The 19,090-nt window shown below is 41.1% G+C and overlaps 1 protein-coding gene across 1 annotated transcript in view; it reads left to right on the top strand.

The window, feature by feature from the left end:
- The window catches only part of ABCB1 (ATP binding cassette subfamily B member 1), a 197,270-nt gene that overhangs the window by 157,755 nt on the left and 20,425 nt on the right, over positions 1-19,090 (top strand). Inside the window, exons 11-22 of the mRNA XM_014739171.3 lie at positions 236-349; positions 502-612; positions 795-920; positions 1,030-1,233; positions 1,551-1,721; positions 3,827-3,988; positions 4,850-5,026; positions 5,579-5,725; positions 6,918-7,025; positions 8,554-8,631; positions 11,364-11,447; positions 17,390-17,593. Of these exons, the coding sequence (XP_014594657.2) occupies positions 236-349; positions 502-612; positions 795-920; positions 1,030-1,233; positions 1,551-1,721; positions 3,827-3,988; positions 4,850-5,026; positions 5,579-5,725; positions 6,918-7,025; positions 8,554-8,631; positions 11,364-11,447; positions 17,390-17,593 (1,686 nt within the window). The remainder of the gene's footprint in view (positions 1-235; positions 350-501; positions 613-794; positions 921-1,029; positions 1,234-1,550; positions 1,722-3,826; positions 3,989-4,849; positions 5,027-5,578; positions 5,726-6,917; positions 7,026-8,553; positions 8,632-11,363; positions 11,448-17,389; positions 17,594-19,090) is intronic.

Genomic DNA, 19,090 nt, shown 5'->3' with positions numbered 1-19,090 from the left:
TATAATATTGTGGTCCTATAGAACTTATATCATTGTTTCACTGAGCAAGTAAGACTAATTCTGCATTGTAAATCGAAAAGTATTTAAACTTTTAAAATGTTTTTGACACTGAGTGTTCATCAGTTGCCTTGCCATTTTAAAATTTAATTAGCTGTGTTAGAAGAAAGAACCATGAAAAAAAAATTGTAGTAAACATTATCTAAGTAACATGATGGTTTTCCTTCACATTCCTCAGGTCTTCTTTTCTGTATTAATTGGGGCTTTTAGTGTTGGACAGGCGTCTCCAAGCATTGAAGCATTTGCAAACGCAAGAGGAGCAGCTTATGAAATCTTCAAGATAATTGATAACGTAAGTCTGGCAAGCCATTTAACCATATATCTAGAAGTTTTTCTACTTAAAAGTCGATTTCTTTATCACGTAATCCAACTCTCCACAATCCAACTCTCCACAAATGTCACTAAAAATAACCTAGTAATCTTCTGAAATTTCATTGTGTTTAGAAGCCAAGCATTGACAGCTATTCGAAGAATGGGCACAAACCAGATAATATAAAAGGGAATTTGGAATTCAGAAACGTTCACTTCAGTTATCCATCTCGAAATGAAGTCAAGGTACAATGATAAATGATTAATCAATGATTCAACAATGTATTGCATGAGGAGTTTCTGATACTTTCCTTTAGAGATTGTAAAAAAAAAATGTGTATTTAAATCTAGTTTTGAAATGAACTGTCAGTTCATAGTGCCAGTATCTGTGTGTTGCCTATAAGTTTATTTGTCATTCATCCTGGTAGATCTTGAAGGGCCTCAACCTGAAGGTTCGAAGTGGGCAGACAGTGGCCCTCGTTGGGAACAGCGGCTGTGGGAAAAGCACGACGGTCCAGCTGATGCAGAGGCTCTATGACCCCACGGAGGGCGTGGTGAGATGGCTCTTGCTGAACTAGACGCTGCAGCCCTCAGCACTTACCACTGCAGGTCACACATTACAAATCTGCAATGTATGAAACTCACGCTTACTTTTTATTTCAGGTCAGTATTGATGGACAGGACATTAGGACCATAAACGTAAGGTATCTGCGGGAAATTACTGGTGTGGTGAGTCAGGAACCTGTGTTGTTTGCCACCACAATAGCTGAAAACATTCGCTATGGCCGTGAAAATGTCACCATGGATGAGATTGTGAAAGCCGTCAAGGAAGCTAACGCCTATGACTTTATCATGAAACTGCCTAATGTAAGTCCTTCCCGATCTTCTGTGCTAGAGGTTCACAGAAGAGAATGCTGGCCTAATGCATAAGAGTTAGGCAACTATTATCAACTGGAGGAAAATCCTAAGATGAGAAATCAAGATTACGTCAGATCTTAAAAGTTCCAGCAGCATCAACTAGTAGTAGGCGTATTTTTAAAAATTGGGGTTGGTTTTTAGTAAGTTTTAAGGAACTGGACGTTATTGCCTGTGAGGCATGGGTTGTTTATCGGGATTACTTCCCATCTTAAAATGTGAGCCACCTTCTTCTTTTGCTAAATCCTCCTGTGTCTTCTGTGTTGTAGAAATTTGACACCCTGGTTGGAGAGAGAGGGGCCCAGCTGAGTGGGGGACAGAAACAGAGAATTGCCATCGCACGAGCCCTGGTTCGTAACCCCAAGATCCTCCTGCTGGACGAGGCCACGTCAGCCTTGGACACTGAAAGTGAAGCAGTAGTTCAGGTGGCCCTGGATAAGGTCTGTGAGCCTCACTTCAAACCTACCTGATTTATAGGCATAAGAACATCCCACTGTTAATTCTTCTCAATGTTATTTAAAAAAAAAAGAAAATTTCTGATTGCTTCTAAAGTGATCCCTTCAGCAATCAAAATAAAATCATCAGGCCTCTTTGGATCTGTTTGTTTAATTTCTATTCATTTCTCTTTGTTTTTTTTTTAAAGTAGAGATGAATAAGCTTTCATTGAAAGGTACTTGCAAATATTTAAAATTGCACAATGAGAAATATAGACTGAGATGAAAATTGGTCTTCATTGTGATCTTGAAAACTTAGCCTTAGAGATAACCCTGTTATTTAGGTTTATAAGTTATTAGGTTTATAAGTTTTACTGTTGTCAACAAAAAGAAAATGTAATCTGAAGGTTCACGTTTAATTTCCAATATGTTAAATGCCTGCTCAATACCCCAGGGGAAATGAAGAACCTCTTATCCCCAGGTGGAGGGCTAGAGCTAATGATGTTGGAAGCTTACCTGGTCAAGGACATCGTCCTTGACTATCACCAGAGCTTGACCTTCCTGCAATTCTTGAGTCCATATGACTCATTCACCAAACTGGATGAGTGCTCACGCTGTGCCAGGCACTGTGCTTGGTCTCTGACATATGATGGTAACCAGGCCAGCTCTGTGAGGATAAGGAATGTGGAGAACTTTTAACCTGAAAGTGCTCTGAGTTGATGTGTCACCGTAGAAGTCAAAGGTGAACTCATATTTGTTCCAACTCTCCTCCTCACTGATAAAAATACAACACTGTGTGTTCCTTTAGACATCCTGGCAGGGTGCTTAATAGATTGCTGAGGGTGGAAAAGTCAGGTTACTAAAATGTTCTGTCTGACCCACAATAGAGGCAAACAGACTTGTGGCTGCTTTTCTTCCCCTTGCTTTGCTTATCTGTACTTTCATATCCGTGTTTTCTCATTATTCTTCAATGGAACTATGTATTAAATTACAAATAAAAACCATTTTAAAAGTTTGCATTTGAAAAGAATTGTCTTTAGAATGTAAATTTGGCAGGGAAGTCCACATGCCCTCCTTTGCTTCAAAACATCTGAAGCATTGATCCATTGTCTTTTCTACTTCCTAGTGGCTACCACCTAATTTTTCTCCCATGTATTTTTTTATCTTCTCAGAGTTTTCCATTTCTCTTTTACATATTGATCCTGATGCCTTCTTTTGTTAGTTTGAGAATTTTATTCCTAGTTCCTGGAAAGAAAGAGTAACAAAAATCATAAGCATTGGGAAAGTTACGAAGGTTAAAGAAATCTCAGACAAGTTCTGATTATCTGGCTCTGTCCCCTATTAAAATAGAAATGAGATTGGGCATTTAAAAACATTTACATAGCTCTTCAAATTTTCCATAATGCTTCCACCTAAGGATAAGCGTCATTTATTAAGCATTTACTGTGTATATGTCACAATGCTTCATGAGCATTATTTTATTTAGTCATCACAGTTACTCTAAGACATGAGAACCATTATTATCCTCATTTTGTATATGACTAAACAGAGTCTCACATAGGTGGAAAGATTTGGATAAAATTCTGGAATTCGTAAATGGGAGAACTAAGATTTGAGTTCAGATCAATGTGTTGCTGATGTCCGGACTTTGCTTCCTCACATTTATTGTCCATCTTAACCATCCACTGGCCCTGGGAGATAGCACAGTATGATGCCCACGACTGATCGCTAGCTGGTATGCACCAATACGGCACACTGGCCTGTGTCTGCTCTGATTGGCCAATGCCTGGGCTATAGGGTTTTTTTTTACTTTTATAAGCCCCTAATTATTACTATAAACCTAGGCTGATAGAGGTTAAGTAAAATACTTAGAGGCTTACATAATGTTAATATGTGACTATCATATATGTGTTTATATTTATTGTAATAAAACATCATTTTAACCCATTATCAATTGACTCTGCATTTATTGAGGCAAGAGACTACCTTATATAGCTTAAATAGTTTTACAATGTCGAAGGCACTGGTGTTCAGTAAATAGATAACTTGAATGAACGAACTTTTGCATATAATTGTTCATATATTCAGAAACCAAATTTTTGTGTCTTTAGGCCAGAAAAGGCCGGACCACCATTGTGATAGCTCATCGCTTGTCTACAGTTCGTAATGCTGATGTCATCGCTGGTTTGGATGATGGAGTCATTGTGGAGGAAGGAAATCACGATGAACTCATGAAAGAGAAAGGCATTTACTTCAAACTCGTCACAATGCAGGTATAGTCTAACTCTAGCATTTTCCTAAGTATCTCAGGAATAAGGTGATTTTGCTGCATTTGGTGAAATAAATAAACATTACCTAACTTGATTATCTTGAGGAGTAGGGAAAAGTACTTAGGGGATTCTGGATCAGACCAGTGTTTTATACATATTTTTCTCTCTTGAAAGAAGGGAAAATAAAGAAGGATAATTAGAGAAAGTTAAGGAAAAGCTTAAAAAGGTTTAAAGCTGAGCTATCCACTCAATGTAGTAACCACTAGCCACATGTGGCTATTGAGCACTTGAACGGTAGTTAATCTGAATTGAAGTGTCAGTAGAAAGTGCACAGCAGATTCCGAAGACTTAGTACAAAAAAAAGAATGCAAAGTATCTCAATAAGTGTTTACATCAACTACTTGTTGAAATGCTAATATCTTGGATACATTAGGTTAAATAAAATATATAGTTAAAACTGATTTTACCTCTCTCTTTCACATTTTTTAATGTGGCTACTGAGAAAATTTAAAATAACAAATGTGTCTCACAGTATGGCTTGCACCGTGTATCTGTTGACAGCACTGGTCCAAAGCAAATGTGATTGAGCCAAAAACACCCACAAAAAGAAGATGAAGAGATAAGATACAAGGAATGGCTGCATCAGCATATTCAATGGATGTTATTTCAGCATATTCAGTGGGAATCCTTCTTATTTAATGCTTTTAATTTCAAATATATCACAAAAAAAGAAACAGCCATTTAACTTTGTCCTTTCCTGTAATTACTTCAATTACCAATTTCCTTGACATCTGATGTTTAGAGATTAATTTTCATTGGTTAACTGAGCCTAACCAGTTTATGCATATTTCTTGTTTATTTCAGACACGAGGAAATGAAATTGAATTAGAAAGTGCAATTGGTGAATCTCAAAGTGAAATTGATGCCTTGGAAATGTCTCCAAAAGATTCAGGATCAAGTCTAATAAGAAGAAGATCAACTCGCAAGAGTATCCGTGAACCTCAAGGCCAGGAGAGAAAGCTTAGTACAAAAGAGGCTCTGGTATGGAAGAGGGTACAGAGTTATGGCTTCAACCCTCCTGCTGTGGCTCCCCTCCTTTGGTGGGCTAGGGCTAGGGTAGGAGTGGGAACAAGGAAGGGTTATCCAGAATCCTGCGGTCCTATCCCCCAGAGTGGTCTACAAACCAAAATCTCAACACTGTAGACTTGGTTTAGCATTTATGAGTGAGATTTATAGGACAAGAATTTTAGAAGTAGAATTTTTAATATAAAGAGATAGACTATAATGGTTCTTCAAATATAAACATTTCTATTCTCTTTATCTTGTCTCATAAATATTCTTGTCATATTGGAAATGTTGGGCAAGAGTTAAATGTTTGTGAAAACATCATTTATTTCTTTAAAAAATAAAGGAATAATATAATAATCTGTCAGCACTTTTTAAAAACTAAATTGCCATCAGTTGATAAGGAAATAGAAATAGGATATGTTCATTTAAAAAATTTTATGGATATGGAAGAAGTGTCATGATTAAATCAAGTAAGTATCAATTCTTTTTTCTAACTAGCCTGTTGTAATATTTTGTGTTTTCCAGGATGAAAATGTACCTCCAGTTTCCTTTTGGAGGATTCTGAAGCTGAATATAACCGAATGGCCTTATTTTGTAGTGGGCATATTTTGTGCCATCATAAATGGAGGCCTGCAACCAGCATTTTCAATAATATTTTCAAGGATTATAGGGGTGAGTGTTTATGTCCATTTTTGGGTTTACCTGTGAGTCCTGACTGAAGAATGAACTGTTTGTTTGTAACTGTATACATAAGCCACAAAAAACATGTGCCTTCATATGAAACTAAGCAGCTTGAAGATTAAGAACAGAAGTCTGGTTTGTGATAGGAAAGCTAATTTTTCGAACCTTCCTTTGTTCTGGCAGTTGGTTTCGATCCTAGGGCCCTGGGAACCAGATCCCTGAAATAGTCGATGAAGCTGACTAGTTGATGGCCCCTCCCTCCCCTGCTGTCTCTGGGCTCTGAGTGAACCTCATGAGCTGTTGCATCACCAGTGTGCAGAGAGGTCCTCACATGTGTGTCAGACGGCTTGGGAGAGAGCTGTTTTCTGATACACGCACTTGGCAGGACAAGAGCAGGCCTAGCATGCTGCCTCTGTAAGATGTCCATCCCACTTGTTAAGATGAAAACAAGTGGAATAGCTTCCAAAGGATTGAGGTTGACATATGTTTGTTCTATGTGCTGTCTACGGGTTAGGAATATGGCTCTGTTGCTAGACTGACTGTGGCCCGTGTGAAGGGAGATGCTTGTTTACTTTCCCTGTGGAGTGGTTCTTCTCTGTCTTTCTCAAGGCCTTCTACCCATCTCTGGAAAGGTCTCCATGTGTGGTGCTAGGTCAGGTGGCAGGAGTTGCCCCGCTGGCTCTCTATCTGGCCATCCTACAAAGAAGGCTGGCTCCAGGAACCTTCTTTCTTTCTCAAAGGTCTGGGCTGAGTAAATGACCACCTCTCTGGTTCACCAAAACCACCCCAGCAGATTTTCTCCAGACTCCTTGGGACAGTTTGAAATGTCCAAATTGTAAGCAATGTATTGCAGTACTGTGTAGTTTCCCACCAAATGAGGAAGAGAGTGTGCGTTCCCATTTCTGTTTTACACGAGAAGTGTGGCACATGTGGCACTCATTACTCCAAGAGGGAGTTTGAGCAGAAAAGGTGTTGGATCAGTTTAGCATGACAGACCCATTTCATTCTTGGCCTCTAAGGAAGGCAGAGTGCATACACTTCCAGGTTTGACGTAAGGGAGGCAGCTGCAGCCTCCGTTGTACTAAGGCTCTCTTGACCCTGAGCCTTGTGCTAGATGGGAAATGGGCCAGACCCAGAATGGTTTCTTTGGTGGTTGAACTGAAAACCTTTATTTTCTTAACAGGTTTTTACCAGAGATGAGGATCCTGAAACAAAACGACAGAATAGTAACATGTTTTCACTATTGTTTCTAGTCCTTGGAATCATTTCTTTTATTACATTTTTCCTTCAGGTAAATGTCTACATTTTCACTTTATTCATTTTTGAGAAATGGGTCTTTTATTCAACTGTGGAATTTATAAACATCTGTGTAATCTTCTTTTTAGTACAATTGCTCCTTTATTAGCAGCCGGGTTTCTTTGATGTATGTATAACAAAGACGTTTTGCTCCCTCTGGCTCCCTTGCTTACCTCTGCCTCCCCTCTCACCTCCCCCAACTGGAATAGTAATGAAACCAGAGGGAACAGAGCAAAGGAGTTCAGTGCTCTACAAGCAGAGTATGGTAAGGCAGCATGGGTTTTGGTGTGAGACCTGGGGTTGAGAACAAGTTGAACCAGTTGCTAATTTTGTGTCCTTGGGCAAATAAGGAGGTTATATTGTCTGAGCCTCAGTTTGCTCATCTGTAAAATAGGGATAATGGCACCTGCCTCTTGATGATTAAAAGAGGTCATTTGAATAAGTTCCCAGGCCTGTGTGGGGCAGCAGCAAACACGCAATTGCTTATTGAATGAATGAATGATTAGCCACATGTATGTTTTTAAGATAAAGTTCTCAATAGGTCACTTTATTTAACATGTGGTAACCATGTACTGATTTTTTTTAATAAACAGAACATTTTTCTTGACATTGTAGGAGGTAGAAATGGAAAAAGACTGAGCTCTCTCATTACTAAGTACTTAAAGTCTCAGTGGGGAATTTGACCTTGCTGTCATAGATGTAACACTCTACATACAAGTTATAACTATGTGCTCTTTGCATGTGTTTCTTCCCTCCCTCTCAATAACCTCCAACACGCTCCTGGGGAGCACAGAGGAGAGGCGGGTGCCCTCCTTCACTCCTCTGATTCTGCAGGAGCCTTGAGCCTGTTATTAGGCCCTCTGCTCTTCTGACGCACCACCCAGCCATTTCCACTCTCCTTTCCTCATGCCATTGTGTGCCTCTTCCCAGAGCTCCAGAAAAAAGGGGAGCATTGCTCCTCAACTTTGGCTTTTTTAAACTTGGAGACTAAGAACATGATCTCTTTGTTCTCTGCACCCTTTATGGCTGGGGTGACTGTATATTCCCCTTTTCCTAGGTGACACCCCAGGTCCTGGTGAAATTGTTAATAGCACTCCTTTGCACTCTCAAAAGTGCCCTGGTTTGGATGATACGTAATATTGCCACACTGTTTAGAGTGCCCCCTGCTTTGGGAACAACTCTAGCTTCCTGAGTGACAGACCCTGCCTGGTTCACTGGGAGAAATGAGCAGGGATGAGAGTGGAGGACAAAGAAGCACATATCCTAATAAATCCCCCATCGGCCTGCCAGCTAGCTGGGGAGTGGCAGTATGAATTTCAAAACTGGGCTCTCCTGGCTGTGCCCCAGTGCGGCTGTGCCCCAGAGTGCACAGTCACCGAAACACAGGCAGCCCTTGAAATCAGCTCCTGACTTTGTCTAGTGTCCTGCTTTAGCAATGACATCAAGTCCCCCTCCTTTTGTGTAATCCTTGGCTGAGTCTCTGACAAGTCTTCTTCCTTGTGGCATGTTCTTGCTCTTCCCAGGGCTACACATTTGGCAAAGCTGGAGAGATCCTCACCAAGCGGCTCCGATACCTGGTTTTCAGATCCATGCTGAGACAGGTATGTCTGTTGAGGATTGTGCCCCGGGCTGTGCAGAACTCCACACATGGGCCCTGTGGTCTCAGAAAGTGGGAGCGCTGACAGGTTACTCGGAGTGAATTCCTGGATTGATCTTCCCTCAGTCTCATCTCAGAGATGCAGCTGAACTGCACCCCAGGTCAGGTTCAGAGGCCCTGCTGTCTGTGGGCTGTGGGTGGGCATAAGGAACGAATAACTGGAAACAGACAGAGTCTCCAGAGCAGGCTCACCTCTGGCCTTTGTCTCAGCTGTAGGCAGAAGCCATCTTTAGTACCCCTCATCCCCGTCCTCTCTTCCTTTCCTTCTTTCCCCTGGGAAACCCAGGACACTTGTGTTTCTTCCCACCAAGAGATGGCCTTTGTACCCTTTCTTTCCACAAATAAAAATTCATCCCCAGGACCCAGTTTCTCTGCTGGGGCTAGACTGATTTCCTCACTCAGGCTGCATTGTTACTAGCTGATAAGGACTTATGGAATGCCTCTCATTTTACACCTTCAAAACCCTAACAACAGGCAGATGTGAATGTTGCCCTGGGGAAAGGAGAAGGAAGGATTCTGGGAATGTAACCCAAAGCAGCCCAGGTCAAAGGGGAAAGTTGCTTTAACAATAATAAGAATTTTGTATGTGACTTTGTGTCTTTCCATTTTAAAATCACTAATCACTTGGCAGTGAATAAAATGATGCTCCAGAAGGATTCCCTGGACGTGGCAGGGGTGACTGAACCCTCGCTGAGAAGCATGTTTGCTGTATTAGGATTTCTAGATGACATTCACATTTTCCAAGCTGTCTTCAGTTCCTCAATCCTTTCCCGCTCCTACCACCACCACTTAGAAAAAAGACATATTTATGGAACTTGCTAGCTGGTGAGTGACAGACCCAGGATTGAATCTAGTGAGTGAGAGAGCACTGTTTGGTAGAGGGCTGTGTCCTGGGACCCTCAGTCAAATCGTATTAATGCAGATTCCACTTAGGCTTGGGGCTGACCTTGGTCTTGGGCCAAATGCCCCTTTACCCCATCAGCCTCCACGCCAACTCCTAGATCCGGTATTCTTTGGAAGCTGACCTGATGGTTTGTGTAATGCCTTCTCCGTTAATTATTAACTCCGGCCATCACGTTAAGTGCCTTCTGCTTACAAAGCATAGTGCTAAGTGTTGTAAGGCATTCAGACCTGAATGGTCCCTGTCTTTAAGGAAGTTATATTCCAGTGGAGGAGGCACTTAAGTGCTTAACAATTTTTAAAAGCAAATTGATACATAGTATAATAAAGTATAATGCTTTGTTTTTTCTTAAATATTTTGAGGGAAAAATGATAGATATTGCTTTAATGCAAATCACCAGTTCAGATAAATTCTTAGGAACATAGTTCTTTTTGTAGCAGACATAAATTCATACTTCAAACTCACAATCTTTTTAGTATTTGTTTTAAAAATGTAAGTGGCTTTCCAATGAAAATCCTATTTTATGTTGAATGTTAAATTTCAATGTAGATTTCTTTGGTTGAGTTTTTTAACCCAATTTATTTGTTTTGCCCTGGACTGCAGTTATTTAACAGCTTATTCAACTTCTCTATTTAGATGTCTGACAAGCATATATACTTAACATTTCCACAATTGAACTTGTGACTGTCCCCTCCCCACAGGCCTTATTCCTTTCCTGGTCTTCTCCTAGATCAGTAAATGGCAGCTCCATTCTACCGGCTGTGTAGGCTAAAAACCCTGGAGTCATCCTTGATTCCTCTCTTTCTGTTTAATATTACTATAATCTCCTAACTGATTTTGCTGCCTCCATCCTTATCCCAATCCAGTAGGTTCACTCCCAGGAACCACAGCCACTCTTCTAAAATATAAGTGAAAACATCCCTCTGCCCAAAACCTGCTGAAATTTACCCATATCCCTCAGGGTAAAATCTGGAATCCTTACAGTTGCTTTTAAGGTCATAAATGATGTGGCCCCCGTTGCCTCTCAGAGCTCATCTCCTATAGTTTCACCTCTTTTTCAATACACAGTCTAATGTATACACATTGGCTTACTGCATAAGGATACATATGAGAGTGGAGGAGTGGGAGAGCTAAGTGAGAATGGAAACCTTTTCAGAGGAAGAGGCAGCTTTTACAAACTCACACAAGGGTGCTTTTAAGGTTAGTGGCAGCCCTTGAGGTTTTCTTGCCAGTGCATGAACAAAGCAAGTATGCCTTTGCCTCAGGGCCTTTGCATGTGCTGTTTCTTCCTTCTCTCAGATATTCTCATCCCTTTCTTCATTCAGTTTTCCGCTGACATGTCACCTTAGAGAGGCTTTCTCTGTCCCCTCCCCAATCTATAACATAGTGTGTTTCTTTGCTTTTTTCTTCTTATCCTGTTCTATTTTTCTTCATAGCATGTATTACCACCTGGCATGGTATATATTTATTTACTTGTGGCTTCTGTCTTTAGAATCTAGGCTTTATGAGAGCAGCAATTTTGTCATTTTTGTTCACTGTTGTATAGATCCAACACTTAGAAATCACATTTAGACAACACTGAAAATAGTTTTTGACAAGTGAAATTATTTATGTGTTTGTCTGTTAAGTCCCTTCTTTCTCTGTTGAGTGTCACATCCTGAGGGCTAAATGCAGGAGATACAAGTGATAAACAGAACTGACCCTGTCACTGCCCTCGGCACCATGAGTTTCATAAATAGGGCTTTAAGATCATAAAATCCTTTTCTCTGCCACAGGATGTGAGCTGGTTCGACAATCCTAAAAACACCACTGGAGCATTGACTACCAGGCTTGCCAACGATGCTGGTCAAGTTAAAGGGGTATGTGCCTCCTTTGTGCTGGTGTTTGTCTCAATTGGCCATTTTGAATCTCAGCATGAAACTAATTTTCTCATTACGGGTGCTAGTCCTCGTCATCATTAAAATATTAAATACTTAACCATTTATCCTGTGCCTTACAGCAAAAATGTTAACTACTTAAGCATCATATACTTTATAGTGTATAGATAATTTACAGGTTTTCTTTTGTTATTTGTTATTCATGCTATTAACAAAATACACATGGAAGGATAACTATTTAGAAAAGGAAGTATTTATCAGCATGTCATGTAGGATTGATGCGGGCTCCGTGAGTCAAGGAGTCAAAAGATTTTTGGACTCTCAAGGTCTGGCAGTAGTGCTCTTTTATTCAGAGAATAGCATGGAGTAGCATGGGGACAGGACCCATGGGCAGTAAGAGCTGCCATGTGTTAAGGGTTAGAGCTAAATTTATACGGCATAGGTATGTGAGTTATTTCTTTACAAGACAAAGGGACGATCGTGAAAAAAAAAATCGTTAAAATGGTAGCAGTGTAGGTGGGGTCTGGTTATTGGGTAGTCCTATAACTTTAGATAAGAATCAGATCAGATCACGTCAGGACATCCTATGCTTCCCGGAGGATGATATAGATCGGTGTGTAGGGCAGGATGCCTTGGACTTCTCTCCCTGGGGCTGCCTTGATCCTCATCAGGATCAGACTGTTTTAATGTTCAGTTAATCAACTGAAAATTGTAATTGCTACTGGGAAAAGAATGTGTAGCTGCTGTAAGCAAGTTTAGGGGCACTACAGTTCAGAAGACAGGGAGAAGAATCTAAAAGAAGGTTGAAAGAAATGAAAAAGCACATGAAAAAATTAAAGCAAAGGTAGAGGAAACAGCTTTATCAGACTGAAGCTTAAAGTTTGCTACTACGTGAATCTCTAATTGACGTAACTAGAAACTGTTGAACCAGGAGTTTTTGATTCGTGGATGAAGTGACTATTTCTTCTTCTACGACTACAGCTGTTTATAAGGTAGTACTGTAATAACATTCCTTCTGTCTAATATATGGGGCTTCTGTAAGAATAAATTAGGTTATGAATGTGGAAGCATACACAGAGTTGTACAGTTGCAATATAAATCTTAGGAATTGTTATTTTAATATAGAATTCTTTGCTTAAACTAAACAAATCAACAAAAATTAAGGTTTAGATCAAGTTGTTTAGAACCTAACCAAACAGAATGTGCACTTACTGAAATGACTTTGAACTTGCTAAATCAGACAACAAGCCTGCTCTGTGGAGTCTACGTGGTATGCCAGATCGTCCTAAGTCCTAAGTCCTGGAGAAGAAAAAGGAACTTGCTGCTTGCCAGGGAAGGAAGGCCTCAATGCTATGGTGATATATGCAAGAGGCCTGAAGGAAGGAAAGGTGCCAGCCCTGTAGATGTTTAGAGAGCAGTGTCCAAAAGAGAAGAACCAGCAAGTGCAAAGGCCCTGAGGCTGCAGCATTTTCACCACTGTTCCCGAAACAGAAGGAGGGTAGTGTGGCTGGAGTAAAGTGAGTGAAAGGAAGAGTCATAAGAGTTGAGGTCAGCATTACACCTGGAATTAGATGGGAAATTGTCTCAAGTGTTGTAGAGTTTTGAACACAGGAGTGACATGGTCTGAAATTTTTAAAGGCTGCTGTGTGCATAGGCTGAAGGGGGCAAGGGTGGAGGCAGGGAGTCTATTACAATAATCTAGGGAAGGGATGATAGTGTTTTAGACTAGAATGGTCATAGTGAAGGTGACAAAAAGCAATCATATTCAGAAGGTACAGCCAAAAGAACTTGTTGGTTGTTGGATGTGGGAGATGAGAGAAAGGAGATTTAGGAATGACTCCAAAGTGTTTGGCCTGCACAGCTGAAAAAATGGAGTTGCTTTTTAAGGAACCTGGGAAGCCTGTTGAAAGAGCAGATTTGGAGGAGAATCGAGAGTTCTATTTAGAACACAGCAAGTGTGAGATGCCCACATTAGATGTCCAAATGGAGATGTTGAGAAGGCAGGTGGCTTTGCGAGTCTGGAGGTTAGCAGAGAACTCTGGTCTGGAAATAATGCATTTGGAGATTTTTCAGTACATTGGTGGCTTTTAAATCCATCAGACTGAAGATAGCCAAAGAAGCATGGACAAATGGTTAAAGGATTTTCTGATTAAATGGGGCAGAGAAATGGGCAGTAGGTGGAAGATATAAAGTATTAGTTTCTATTTTATCTTTTACTTAAATTGACATGAGACTCAATCAGCAAGCTTGGGGTAAATTCATTTTGCTAGCTTCCTGGAGGAGGCTTTTTTTGTGAATAGTGATCACTGTGAACAAATTATCTTCAAGTTTTCTAAATCCTGTATTCCTTAGCTAAAGCGAGCTGCCGTAACTTTAGCATACCTTTCACAGAGACCTTGTCATATGTACTCATGTGCTTTCACAGACACACACATCCCGTATCCCATTTGATGTTGGGGACAGGACCCTAGAGGAAAGACTAACTCAGTCCCTTGCAGCTGAACCCTGAGCAGATGTAGTCCGGGCATTCTGTGCTGGCAGTCCTTCCCTCCCTTACATTTCTCTGGAGTTATGGCCTGCGTTAGCTGCAGTGCTTTCCTATATTTGTAAAATTGGTGGTCAATCCTTTCCCTATACTGTGTTGTCTTTGAGGCCGTTGGCCATGTCCAGGAACTCCTAATTTCCTCTTGCCGTCAGCCGTCTGCTTTTCACTGGTTTTCTCAAAGGCACCTCAAACTCGCTCTTTCATGGCCCACTAGCACGGACACCTGCACACCTTGTGTGAGCCACTCTGAGTCAGAACCATCCTCCAGAACTTAAAACAGAGGCTAAAAAAGACAGACTAGGGAAGAGGAAGCAAGCAGATTGGTGAGTGCTCTCGGAACTAGGAAAGCACAGTATAGTTGTTACCACAAATTGGCTGAGAGAGGACAGATGTATCCGCTGTACATCACCAGCTGACCTGTTCATGATGGGGATATATGTGTATGTGTATAAATATGTACACACATATACATATGCCACATATATATATATACCACATATATATGTGCATATCTGTCTATTCCACAATAGGAAGTGGTGTAATTAATTTCTTTTCTTTTTTTTTTGCCGAGGAAGATTCACTCTGAGCTAACATCTATTGCCAATCTTTCTCTATTTTGTATGTGAGCTGCTGTCATAGCATGGCCACTGATAGACAAGTGGTGTAGGTCCACACCTGGGAACCAAACCTGGGCCTCCTGAGTGGAGGGTGCCGAACTTAACCACTAGGCCACAGGGCTGGCCCTATAATTAATTTTTTAAATATAAAAATATCTGAGGGAAGCTGTGCTGTCACAAATCATTGTCACCCAAGGCAGGCCTGACTCAAGTTTGTGTGTGTATGGTTAATGAGAATGTTTATCTAGGTTAAATTTTTTTCATATTTAATTACACTATCAATGAAACATTTTCTCAGATGTATTTTTGAGTCAGTAGCTTAATCTTGCAAAACATAAATCAGAAGAAAATATATCTCAATATTTTGCCTATGAAACTGTGGGTTTTTTTGTATTAGGACTAGAATTCTGCAGAGAAAAAAGCAAATGAGAGCCATATAGAAATCCAAAGAAACTGTATTTTTTAAATTTCTTTTCTGGGAGATGGTGGTTGAGGGACAGATGAAGTTAAGTGTTCCTAATTTCAAAAGGAGGTTCAGGAACTATGCTTTTTTTCAATAAGCACAAATATTTCAGAATTAGATTTCAAGTGATATGGTGGTGTTTTGAGGAGGAAATAAATATCAGGAGAGGGAGAAGCAGGGAAAGGTGGAGAGAAAAATGAGTCGGAGAGGAAGTGACGTACTAATACGTGGAGTACGGTGGGATGGGGAGATTGTGAGGAGAGCCTTCGTGGGGTTTGAGTGTTAAATCATTTTTGTCTGACCTTGCTTCACACTTGCGCTGTGGTTTGAGTGTCACCTCCCCTCAGCCCTACTGTTTGCAATAAAAACTCTCTGGCTACTACCACTCCGTGCCCTCTCGTTCGTGGTGATCCTCAGAGCTCTAGATTCCCACTCCGTATGACGAGTAGCCTTGGGACCGTGAGTGTTAGTCTTGAGAATATGAAACGGTAACCAGTGCGATGTCACCTGAAGTGCTAAATCAAGTTATGCCAAGGAGCCTAATCTTCCCCCAGCCTAAGGTTCTAGATCTTTTAATTCACCTTTCAGGTATGTCAAAGGAGAATTTGTCATCTTTGATCCATTTTGCTTCTTTCTGTGGCCTTGACTGCCTTCCAAGGCTGAACATTTATATGTCCGTGGTAACTCATGTGCTGTGAACTTGGGGGATGTTCTGAGTGGTTCTCTCTGTCAGTTGCTGTGGAGAACGAGTTCTCAGTAGGACATGCAGATACTGAGAGTGGGCTTCTACATTGTCTCTGTGCTGCAGACTCTCTCCAGGTTGTAACCTTTGACTTTCCAATAGAAAAATGTGCAATTACAGAGAGCTGGCTTTGAAGGCTGCTCCACTCTTTGCCTTACACCAAATTCAGCAGAGCATCCCTCTCATATAAGCTCAGTGACTGCATCAGATAAAAAATACAAGTTCTGTTAGGTACTCTATGTCTTTCAGCCCAGGTGCAATTCCCTGGTATGGAATTTAATGTATAGAGGCTACTGGTAGTTGTAGCAGCTTTTCCGTTTAATTACTGGTCTAGTATTTATATTACATAGGTGGTGAAGGATTTCAGAGGGTCGATATTGGGGTACCAGGGGTTGTAAAGGATTCTGTAGTAAAATTTAGAGCTGAGAGAAGCTTTAGTTATTAATCAATATGCCTGCTCATTTTGGGGGTTGGGAGAAATTTGTTCAAAGTCACAGAGGTTGGCAGTGACCATTCTAGACTGTACTCCATCATAATCTTTACCTGAGACAGAGAACATTTGGGGAGTAGAGAAAACATGGGTTCTTTGTAGAGAAAGCAAATCTGGGGGCCAGAGCAGGAAGTTGGAATGGCTTAAGGTCATGAGGTGTATCCACGGTAGAGGAGAGAAGTAGAGAGTAGTGGGCTGAATTGACTTTTCAGTTTGACTTCTGGCTGTAGAGTTGGACAGCCCTGTATGCTCTGAAACTCATGCTTCAGGCTCCCTCTGGTCTTCAAACTGAAAGTTCCGATGCCTGCGTAACATCCTAAATTAAATTCCACGTCTTTAAGCTCTATGTACTTTTTCCAGATCAAGTGCAGGTTAAATTAAACACAATAAGCATCTCAAATAGGCCAAGATATATTTGAATATCCTTATAGACAAATATTTGCCTTAAATTATGAGTAGTTATGCATCTAACATTGGAAATTTTCATCATTCCCAGTTTAATATAATTGTCAGACTCTTTTATCTTGCTAATTAGCAGAGCTTGCTTTAGTGATCATTGTTTCATTGATTAATGAAAATTTTCTTGGGGCCAGCCCCGTGGCCGAGTGGTTAAGTTCACACGCTCTGCTGCGGTGGCCCAGGGTTTTGCTGGTTTGGATCCTGGGCGCGGACATGGCACCGCTCATCAGGCCACATTGAGGTGGCGTCCCACATACCACAACTAGAAGGGCCTGCAACTAAAATATACAACTGTGTACTGTTTGGGGAAACTGTTTGGGGAGATAAAGCAGAAAAAAAAAATGTTTTTCTTGGTATTGAAAAATCAGAACACAGCTGAGCTCTGAATTATTGATCTTCTACTTTCAATATTTATTCTGAAGTCATGGAAATCTTCATTTTAGAAACCAAATAAACTTACAAGTAAACCTTTACTTTTCATTTCATAACTGAGAAGATAATAGATTTTCATAAAGCTGAACTATCATAATCCTTAAGAAAATCAAGCATCGATTTTAACGATAACATGAAAGTGTCCCTCTAACTTGTTCTGTTTGTTTATTTTGCAGGCTATAGGTTCCAGGCTTGCTGTAATTACCCAGAATATAGCAAATCTTGGGACAGGCATTATAATATCTTTCATCTATGGCTGGCAATTGACACTTTTACTCTTAGCTATTGTACCCATCATTGCAATAGCAGGAGTTGTTGAAATGAAAATGTTGTCTGGACAAGCACTGAAAGATAAGAAAAAACTAGAAGGTGCTGGGAAGGTGAGTCAAACTAAAATATAATTGCTGACCTAAGTAGAATAAAATACCCAAATCAGTGTTGTTCTGTTACTACTACTTCCTCTGCTCAGAGAACATTTTTATGTCCGTTTCTCAAAGCAATCTTATTTGATGCTTGTTCAGCAGATTGGAAACTAAAGAAAAGTAGCAAAACAAATTCTTAGGTGCACAGACTGACAACGAATTTTATCAGGCTTTTCTGGTTTCAGGCCATTGTCTTCACGCTCTTCTGCCCTCCCTTCCTGCATCCCTCCCTCCCCACCCCCTCTCTCACTCTCTCCCTCCCTCTCTCAAGCAAGCTGCAATCCATTCCTTACTGAGGAAAGTAGGCCCATTTAATTACCCATGATGGGGGAGATTAAAAGATGGAAAAGTCCTAACGGTATTTATTCTATCTGGCTTAAATTATTACCATTCTTTCCTGTTTCTTCTTCCCTTCATCTTATTACTGTTTATCCTTACTTTTTTTTTTCTTTTCAGCTGCATATTGTCTATTTGTTTGTTTGGGTTTTTTCCTTCTTCTTCTTCTCCCCAAAGGCCCCCAGTGCATAGTTGTATATTCTAGTTGTAGATCCCTCTGGTTGTGCTATGTGGGACGCTGCCTCAGCATGGCCTGATGAGTGGTGCCAGGTCTGCGCCCAGGATCCGAACTGGCAAAAACCTGGGTCACTGAAGTAGAGCGTGCGAACTTAACCACTCAGCCACGGGGCTGGCCCCTGTTTGTTTTTTTTTAAAACAAATGCTTACATGGCATTTTATGGCATTGACTGTGTTTCCTTGGCAAATGCTTTGCTCCTCATAGTGATTCTATGAGGTAGGTTCTATTATTGGTTCCTTTTTCAGATGAGGCTGAGGCACAGGCAGGTAATGCTCCCAAAGCCTGAGAGCTGCTAAGTCTCAGAGCCAGGATTCCAAGCCAGACACGTGCTACAAAGTTGTGCCTCTGTCTGGTAAGAAACAGAGGTCTGCTGATGGCAGAACATAATCTGTTATCACGTGCTCTGTATCATTGCAGAAATGAGCGATCAGAGCAGGGCTGACCCCCTAATCTGGGCCTAACGTCTAGGATAGAGATACATCTGTCAGTGGACCTTCCAAGGTTCCCAAGAGTCAGAGCAGGGGCCCAGGCAGAGCGAGTGGCCCTGGCTCTCAGGAGGCCCAGTTGTCTGAGGTACTCTGTCTCTGGGCCAGGCACCTCATCAATAAGGATGATGAAGAGGGTCGTGGAGGAAGTTGGTCGTCACCACTAACACTTTGTCCTCCACCTCCCTGCTATCTCAGACTTTTTTATCCTGTCACCTTGGGATTCCTTCAGGAAATTCCTTTGGACCAGCTCTAGTGCTTCCCAACTGCTGTCTGTAGAGGAAAGAGCTTACGTGAGGCTTCCCTTCAGGCCGTCAGAGGCCCAGTCCTGAGGTTCAGCAGGTTGGTGCTGACCCACAGGCACCTGGCTGTGGTCGGGCCCATGTAACATTGGCC

The sequence above is a fragment of the Equus caballus genome, chromosome 4 (assembly GCF_041296265.1).
Source record: "Equus caballus isolate H_3958 breed thoroughbred chromosome 4, TB-T2T, whole genome shotgun sequence".
NCBI classification, from domain to species: domain Eukaryota; kingdom Metazoa; phylum Chordata; class Mammalia; order Perissodactyla; family Equidae; genus Equus; species Equus caballus.
The sequence above is the reverse complement of the archived record's forward strand: the minus strand, read 5'-3'. Positions and strand labels throughout refer to the sequence as shown.